The 8550-nt window shown below is 37.4% G+C and overlaps 2 protein-coding genes across 4 annotated transcripts; both read right to left on the reverse strand.

Annotated features, from left to right (window-relative positions):
* Positions 1-230: 230 nt before the first annotated feature.
* Positions 231-3405, reverse strand: LOC120000423 (glycerol-3-phosphate dehydrogenase [NAD(+)]). Its single transcript, XM_038848502.1, has 11 exons — positions 2859-3405; positions 2394-2470; positions 2236-2308; positions 1923-2140; positions 1740-1847; positions 1424-1487; positions 1309-1346; positions 1101-1221; positions 975-1029; positions 849-897; positions 231-702 (listed from the first exon to the last, which is right to left on the reverse strand). Exons 1-11 carry the CDS (start codon positions 3166-3168, stop codon positions 526-528), a joined length of 1290 nt encoding a protein of 429 aa, XP_038704430.1. The 5' UTR covers positions 3169-3405; the 3' UTR covers positions 231-525.
* A 312-nt stretch (positions 3406-3717) lies between these two features.
* Positions 3718-7977, reverse strand: LOC119999440 (mitochondrial inner membrane protease ATP23-like). Of its 3 annotated transcripts, none has more exons than XM_038847006.1 (6): positions 7835-7977; positions 7330-7481; positions 6925-7024; positions 6419-6556; positions 6211-6294; positions 3718-4141 (listed from the first exon to the last, which is right to left on the reverse strand). In XM_038847006.1, the coding sequence occupies exons 2-6, from the start codon at positions 7359-7361 to the stop codon at positions 4007-4009; spliced, it is 489 nt and encodes a 162-aa protein (XP_038702934.1). In that variant the 5' UTR covers positions 7362-7481; positions 7835-7977; the 3' UTR covers positions 3718-4006. The 3 variants fall into 3 exon arrangements, with proteins under 3 accessions (XP_038702934.1, XP_038702932.1, XP_038702933.1); XM_038847004.1 differs by having other exon boundaries at positions 6925-7046; XM_038847005.1 differs by lacking the exon at positions 3718-4141 and adding an exon at positions 4155-5615 and having other exon boundaries at positions 6925-7046.
* Between the last annotated feature and the right edge of the window lie 573 nt (positions 7978-8550).

Here is an 8550-nt window from a genome sequence, read left to right on the forward strand (position 1 = left end):
TCGTGCATTTTGGGTTGAACTGGGAGATTCTCTTGCATGCAAGCAAGATGCTTGAGATATTATTTTTGAGGTCTGGCCATGAAGGTTGGTGAAGTGAGTAAACATGTATTACATTACACTCCACCATACTGGTTATGAACTGAAGATCAAGGTTGATGCAAAATTTTAGTTTTTAACTACTACTATATATAAAAATTATTTTCATATATATATATATTATAATAGTAGAATTATTATAAAAATATTTTTTATTTTTAATAAAAAATTTATTATGCAACAACAAGTAACTAATGTTTCTGCCAACTAATTTGTAAGAAAATTTCCAGTCTGAAACGAAAGTAAAATGAGAGTAACAACTCAAAAACTATGAACTTGCAGCTGCCTTCTGCCGGCAGAACCCTGAAGCTTCCTCAACCCTGCATCCCATCTTTTGGGGTGCTCAACTATTCCCTTCATGCTTGATGCTACATATGCGAACTCTACAGCAGAAGTATGTCAAATCTACTGGCTTCATCCTGGGTTTTGTCAATTGTATGGATCAAGAACCTCAGAGCACTTGGGTTTGTGTTCACTGTATTCAACGATGGCCGATGGTGGAAGACTACCAATGCAAATCTCATTCACTGTTGCAAAGAGTGGAAACAACTCTAGCCATCCACGATGCGTTAAGACTTCATACACTTCTTTTGCCGTTGAGACACCCTTCAAGTAAGGAAGAAAAAAATTAGTAGTCTACACCAAATTGAAAGAAAGCTTGGCTTCAGTAACATTTTTCCCCAAGAGATCCCAAATTTTTGCTTAGATACATGTTATGGTTTGAGATTCAACAATCAAGTTTTAATAGGTACCTGTAACTTTTGGCCCTGTAACATCTCTGCTTCTAGCTCGTCAAAAGACCTGCAAAAGAGATTAGAAAGGTTTAATTGGCCACTTATAATCTACTTATGTTTATGTAACAAGTAATAGATGTGGACCTTTTCCCCCCACTTTTCGCAAAGGCCTCTGCAACTTTCCGGTTTCTTCCTCCTACTGCAAGAAATGATGTAATTATTCGCGAAGAAAAATTAAATTATAACAAGGGAATTTAGCTGCTTTCTTACAGCATGTTGTGATGAGATCAGCCACGCCGCAGCTCTCGAAGAAGGTGCTATCCTTAACAGATGGAAACAACAGCTTGGAAAAGGCTCTCATTTCCCTCAGACCAATTCTCATTATCGCAGCCTGGTAACTCAAACAGTCAAGGTAAAACAAAAGACAAAGAAAAACAGGCATACACCTTACTGAAGTTGCTTTATTGCTCACACTCACTTTTGTGTTATTTCCCATGTCCAGGCCATCCACAAAACCTGTCCCACTGGTGATTAGTTCCTCTATGACTTATAAGATCTTATAGGAAAGGCAGAAAAGTTATAGTACTACGGACCTGCTGCTATAGCAACCACATTCTTTAAGGTACCGCATAGTTCAACGCCTTCCACGTCTTGGACCTATTCGTTACATGTCACAACAAAGTTAGACTAAATCATTGTTTTACCTTAATTCAATTCAATCGATCTGCGATCTATACTACATTTGTTAAAACTTTTAGATGTTCTGGTAATATCGTGTTGTATCATGTTATAGGCATGCTTGAATCTAGATGATCATATGAACTAAAAGTCCTGCTTAGATCAATTCTGAGGATATGCCACTTTTTAGATTAAACGTTTCTAAACTGCAATTGTAATTATTGTACTCACAGCTGTGACCATGAAATAAGGAGTACTAAACAACTGAACCCATTTGTCAGCAGTTTCTCTGTTCTCTCTGTATCCAACTGTAGCCTCGGAGAACTTTTCTAGTGCAATCTGCATGTGTCCAATATATCAACGGAATATCTAAGTATGTTAAGCAAACGTAAAGATTCTAAAATAGTTTATTACCTCATTCGCTATGTTTGCACCCATTAGAACACAGCAATTAATCCCAAGCTGCTTGGAGACAAGAGCTGAGATCATTTGCGGGCCTTCCTTCTTGACCTCCATCCCTTTAATGAGGGAGATACCCTCCACATTGGCATGCAGCTTGCCAACAAGCCCCTTGCATATACCCTCCATGAATTGATGGGGGGTCACAAATACTAACATGTTTGCATCTTTTACTGCATAATCTCCCCAGTACAATTATCAAGTGATTCTACCATCCACAATACGACAGTCAAACAAACACAACATTCAATTAACTAGAAATTTGTACCTGCATTTTCAAGATCAGGATCTGCTATAACATTTTTGCCAAGCTTTATGCCAGGGAGATATTTCACATTTTCCTGTTAAAGAAACAAGTTGATGACAAAGACCAGAAGTAACTAGAAAGCAATAATATAAATGCAATAATAGTCATTAAGTCCTCACATTGGTTCGGTTGATGACATCGGTTAGCTTCTCACCACTTGGTAATTTTTCCTCAAAGACCCACATTCTCACTTCATCTGATTTCATTACAAAAATGCAAATCCAAAATGGGTCACATTAGCAAATTACCCAGGAATGTAGAACGACAAATAATAAAAGCTGTGAATCCCCAAGTTTAATCTTCCAAACAAAATCAGACACCAGTTAATAACACCCTGTTTATGTGTTAGCCCAATTATGATCCAATCCAACATATATAAAGATTCAAAACTCCAATTTATTTTCTTTCCAACATTTGTCACCACCCAAACGCAATATCATGCTCTACACAAATTTAATTACCCAGTAATTGCAGCCTAAGAATAACATATCACATAACAGAGACACGCAATCTAAATTCTCATTATTATCATCTCGTATAGGCATAAACACAAACACATTAACAGCAGAAATCCCAAACCATACCATGAAATGAACCAAGCTTCAAAGTGTTGGAGGCAATGAGCTTGGCAGCAACACTGCCCCAATTGCCACTACCCACAACAGTGACTCTTGATTTGTGTGAAACAGCAAGAGCAGCATCACCAGCATTGTTTTGGTTCATGGGTTGTGGTGGAGCATCAATGGGTACAGTAGAAGAAGCCATGGAAGAGAAGAAAAATAAGAAACGAGAGAGATGGGTTGTAATAATATTGGGATGAACCGAGGAATAGGAGATGGAGGTGGAGATGGGAGAAAAGAAAGGATGGTGATATAAGGAGGGTAGAAAGCGCATTTGGGCGGAGAGACCAGACACGTTTCGTTGGAAACTGTGTTGTTTTGCCTACATGTTCAATCTGGGCGATCTCCTCTATGTGACTGTCTTAAAACTTGCTATATTTCTCTCTTTTCTCGCTCTGTCAAAACTCAAAACAATTTGGGATCATCATTTGGCGGAGACCGCCTGCGGCACAGCACTGCGTTTGGTTGTGCCAGTCATGAATTAGATTTCATTTTTCTTTTGAATAGAAAGGAAATAGATGGGGACTCCAACTCGAAACCTTAATCTTTATAACACGGTCAAATAGACTTTATGACATGATATAAAAGAACAAAATTCCAGTTTCATGAATTGTTTAAAGAATTATTTCAGTCATATTTATTAGCTTATTTGAAGAAAATTTATGATTGTATTTAAAAGATTAATTATATATAATTATCCATTAAATTATCTGTTTAAAGAGATTAAGGTAAATAAACTAATAGATTCATACTTACAAAATAAACATTTTTAGAATCATAGAATGCACATTTGTGGCTAAACAATATTTGATTGTTCAAGAAATGAGACAAATTGTATTTATTCGTATATCCTTGCAAACCTCAGAAAACAACAGTAATTGTCTGCATCATTTATTAAACAATCAGAAATGGAGAGATCATCTCCTCCATGTTACATCTCTACAAAAAAGCATCAATATATTCTTCAAGAATGTTTTGGCTAAATTTGTCATAAGGAATAAATAAGAGGCATATTTCTAACTCATTAAAGAAAGGAAGTTTCCCAGTATCCATTGATGCAAAAAAAATGAATTGGAGTAGCCTCGCTTGGTAGGCAATCGCCTATACATGTTTCAAGGAGCTCTGTCAAAGGGCTGTGTGTCATTATAACATGTATCCCAGACAGCTTCCATTGCATCCCTCGCGGCTACTTCTGAGCAGTATGGGTTGGCAATCACAGAATTCATCACTCTTCTTCTAATACATTCCTATATATTTCACAATAGACACATAGTTGGCAGAAAGTTTTGAAATAATATTAGATGACCACCATGTTGCCCGAGTAAAGCATATGTAAAGCGTAAGGATAAAGAATTAAATCAGTGCGCCATAGTATACGACAAAAGTTAACAGGGGAAATGTGCACAGGAAAAAGATTAAATGTGAAAAGAAAGTGGCATCTGTAGCTCCATTGTCATATTATTTATAGAAGCTTACTTCCTCTCTGGAGTCTAGACTATTTATAATCAGTGTCTTTCAGAAAAGGATGCTTTGATGTTACTCTATGCTGACTAGTCATGACAAAACAAAAGGAATTGTTGAATACAAACCTAAGCAGGAACAACACACAAGTATATATGGTGATGCCTCTTTCTTTCTTTCCTCTTATCTTTTTCTTATGATTGATTCCACTTTCAACTTGGTAAACATCATGTTCCGATTCTTTCAACCTGGTGACCCCTTGTTCCAATTCCGCATATGGCTTAGTATTCATAAGATGAAGAAACTTATTAAAGTTATTAAAGTGATGCACTAATTTCTACGTTTCTCATCATAAAAGAAGACAGAGAGAGCTTATAGCATTTTGCACTTGACCTATCAGTCCACTACGGTACAAAGTCTACTACTTACAGCGTCGTTCCGCTTATATTCCATTCGAAAAAAGATTCCTCCACATAGAAATATTTGTTGGCAGGAGAGAACCGCAAACATGAAGGCAAAGGAACTTCATTAGATGTTTGTGGATCCTCCAAAGCAACATATTAGAACTATATAACTGTCTATAAACTATGCTAGCCTCTGTAAACTGTATTTAGACATTTCTAGTTTACTATTTAGCCAGAAGTTAGGCTAAGTTTGAGAAAATAATAATTCTAGCTACAGCATTCCGTATAGATTGGTAAACAACTCATGCGCACAAGGCTCCCGCAATGGGCAGAGTCGGGGACGTACAGGATGTACGCAGATTTACCCCCCACATTAGGCTATTCTAGAAATTGAACATGTAACATCTATGTTGCATCCCTGCAACTCGATCATTGGGCTATCGATTTCACCAAAAAATACAGCATCTCGTATAGATCAGATTAAAAAAACTAAACAAATAAAAGGGAGGGGAAAAGAGTCTAATCCTGAACCAAAGGATGAAAGGTGCCTTCTACAACAGTCTTGCTTTGAAGTAATGATTGTCTTAATATGAAAATACCTTGTTCATTTGTTATGCATTAGCTTTTGCTACGGTGAACTATAATTTGTTGCAACAAGAAGACTCCTTCAACATAGCCCTCAGAGCGCAGTCCTCAACATACAGGGTCCACAACAACACATATTCTTTTTGTTGGTTTATTAAGCAACATTTTGGGGTGCCACAAAGCAGTGTTTATTAGGAGGCTAGTACGTCCAAAAATTCCTTCCAATGAATTACAACTGGAAAACTGCGTTAGCATTCCCCAACCCTTTCATCTGCAAATATTATATAACATGAAATGCTGACTTAGGTCTCGACAGGGAAGAGGAGATTTTAAAAACTAACCAATTATGTTCTACGTAATTTCCGACATTTTGGTCCTATTTTTGCAATAAAAATTTTGACCAGGCTTCCTACTGTTAAAAGATGCAACAGATATTAGTTTAAATGTGCTGTGCTTTGTTATATTGCCCATAAACTGAAATGCTTGCTGGGTCTATAACATCCTTTGGATTTTGATGCCAATGACTTGAGCTATTGGTAAGCTTACAAGTATCTTACACAGTTCAAGCTTAAGACCTTTTGTACGACATTCTTGCCTCTGCTACATCTTTAGTAAGAATCCTCTCATTTCTAGTTCGTAGATTTAGAATAGAGGACCTATTATTTAAAGGGAAACTTATTCAATTGCAAGTTCCTCCATTCACTTTCAATTTCAAATGACAAATTGACAACATAAATCTAAAGACAAACTTTTGACATTATGAGGATGGCAGAGAACTCCATATAATCTTGTGAATTAGAGAAACAGTGTCCTGGAGTCGGGGTATATCTAAATATTTAAGGTCAAACAAAATAAACTAAACTCACTTGTTCATGGCCTCGTATCTTCATATAACCACGCAAAAACTCTCGTTTGAAGTGGCAATCACCGCTAAGATGGCCAGCACGAATCTGGATTAAAAGAAAGAACAAAGGATAAAAGATGCCGCAGTATTAAACAGGGCAGCAAAAAGAAATCAACAAATATACACAAAACTCAGAATGTAAAATTTACAGTAGTGGGCCTGGCAGGTACCTCGCTACAGGCATGATGAGCACAATTAGTCCAGTCCAAGTTTGCGGCGCGACAATCATCATATGCATGAATTAGCTCATGTATAACCGTTTGGTCGACTTCATCTTGAAGATTAATATGATTACTGCATATCACAATCTAAAAATGGACAGGAAGCATAATAATATTTATCAAAATTGAAAAGTGAAGCCAAAGGAAAATTTTGTTACAAAACATTTTAGCATGTCAGAGCGGAGGAATTTACAAGAAATGAAGTACTTCATAGCTCAGCTCTGTCAATCAATCAAATATCAATAATTTTCCCAGAAAAATGGATGAACTTTTTAAGATGTCATATCATCCTTCCTTGCAAATATTTTCAGAACTCCTCACATAATTAAATGTTATAATATCTCTTCCTCGAAAAACTATTTAAAAAGCAGTCAAATTATTAAATGGTACCAATTGGCTTCATTTTAAATTGTCAACTTAATCAATAACTTCACAGACAAGAGAACGATTGTTACCCCTTGACTTGGACTATAACCACCACTCATCTGCATCTTACAGTGCACAGCCTTGATGAGGTTGTCGCTCACTCCACACCCAGCTTTCTCCATACGTTCCCTCAAAAATTTCACCATAGGTGCTATTATCCACAAGTCAAAATATAAGGAAAAGAAAATAACGAAGATCCACAAACGAAGCACAAAAAAAATTCTTAAATAAGAAGGCTCAAGCAGCCCCAGATCATCTTTTAAGTAGCTTATAAATTGAAGAATGCAACAGCATTGCAAGTTCAAACTTTTTTCTCCTAATAATTTAAGAATGAAGCAGAACAGATGATAAAACTCAAAATCCTAAAACACTAAACCCACAATACAAACATGTGAAAGGATGACGGGTTTGAATGAAAAAAAGTTGATGCTTACTTCGGAGGCTCCGTTGAATCATATTCTGGCATTCTTCAATAGTCCGGCCCTGGTTGACGGTGGAAGAGGAACCTTCGAGTCCTGGTGTCGGGGCAGCCTCCTCTCCCATTTCCGTTTAGTGAGGTGGAAGGTAGTCAAAATCGAGATTTTACCTAAAATGGGAAAACAATCCATGTGAATATTTTGGCAGAAAGCATACAATTCCAATACAAGCATACAATCAAGGCTGGTCCACATAATATACTTTTGTATGTAATCTAATAATACGTATACTGTATACAGTCTTAAAACGGTACTGGTTTTGACAATACTGCTCCAAACAAAAACGGAACTACAAGTCTACAACGCATGTAATTCAAACCTTCAAGCACTCGAGGCTTAGTTTTTGTTGCAGGTAATGGTTATAATATCATAAATTTACCGATTTCTGTCTCCCGCAGTGAGATTGAAAACAAAGTGGGAGAAGATTCATAAGAAGCAAAGATCATGAGAACAAAAATCGTACCAATAGAAGATGCAGGATCGTCGAAGACAAACTGGAATACTCGCAGATCGAGTGTAGATAATTGTGCAGTATCCCTCCTCGTCCTGGTTTCAGTTTCCTTCGTAATGTATGGACTATGGAGCCCTAGGAAGCTGATGAGTATTCAAAGGAAAAAAAAAGGGCTACAAATTATACTTTATAAGGATCCAAGGCATTCTCACTTGGTAAGTCGGTTTTTTGGGTTGTAGTTCTATCTTGTGCCTTATGGGCCGGGGTGGGTATTTATCTTGATGCTTTCGTTGAGAGTCGCATTTGTGGAGAGGGCTGTCATCCGGGAAAAGACTCTCATCTGAAGGGCGAGCGGAGCTGCCAGGCGAGCGTAGCCGCCGTGAACGTCGACTATCCTAGGGGTGGTTTGATGAGTATCCCACATCGAAAAAATAGGGCTACCAACTCTAGTTTATAAGGATTCAAGATACCATCACTTGATAAACCACTATTTCTAGGTTGTAGTTTTACCTTGGACCTTATGAGCCGAGGTGGGTATTCATCAGAAGCATATGGCGCTGGGAGAGAGGATGGCGAAGGACTTGTCTCGAGCCCTATCAATGAGCGATTAAAAAAGGATGTCATTAAAGCCCACAAAAAGCCCAATAAATTGGTCCATGAATAAGGCGGCCCTGTTACAAAGACCCGTACTTCAAAATCGTTGGAGTAGTTGATTTGGTTCCCAGCCC

The sequence above is a fragment of the Tripterygium wilfordii genome, chromosome 6 (assembly GCF_013401445.1).
Source record: "Tripterygium wilfordii isolate XIE 37 chromosome 6, ASM1340144v1, whole genome shotgun sequence".
Classification (NCBI taxonomy): domain Eukaryota; kingdom Viridiplantae; phylum Streptophyta; class Magnoliopsida; order Celastrales; family Celastraceae; genus Tripterygium; species Tripterygium wilfordii.

Excerpts from the sequence above, each read along its gene's own strand:
- LOC120000423 (XM_038848502.1), bottom strand. The coding sequence starts at position 3,168 with ATGCGCTTTCTACCCTCCTTATATCACCATCCTTTCTTTTCTCCCATC. Across the intron at positions 1,030-1,100 it reads TGATCTCATCACAACATGCT|TAGGAGGAAGAAACCGGAAA; the intron begins GTAAGAAAGCAG and ends CATTTCTTGCAG. Across the intron at positions 703-848 it reads TACAGGGCCAAAAGTTACAG|GGTGTCTCAACGGCAAAAGA; the intron begins GTACCTATTAAA and ends CCTTACTTGAAG.
- LOC119999440 (XM_038847004.1), bottom strand. The coding sequence starts at position 7,438 with ATGGGAGAGGAGGCTGCCCCGACACCAGGACTCGAAGGTTCCTCTTCC. Across the intron at positions 7,047-7,329 it reads GATTCAACGGAGCCTCCGAA|CACCTATGGTGAAATTTTTG; the intron begins GTAAGCATCAAC and ends TGTGGATAATAG. Across the intron at positions 6,295-6,418 it reads CTCATCATGCCTGTAGCGAG|ATTCGTGCTGGCCATCTTAG; the intron begins GTACCTGCCAGG and ends CTTTTAATCCAG.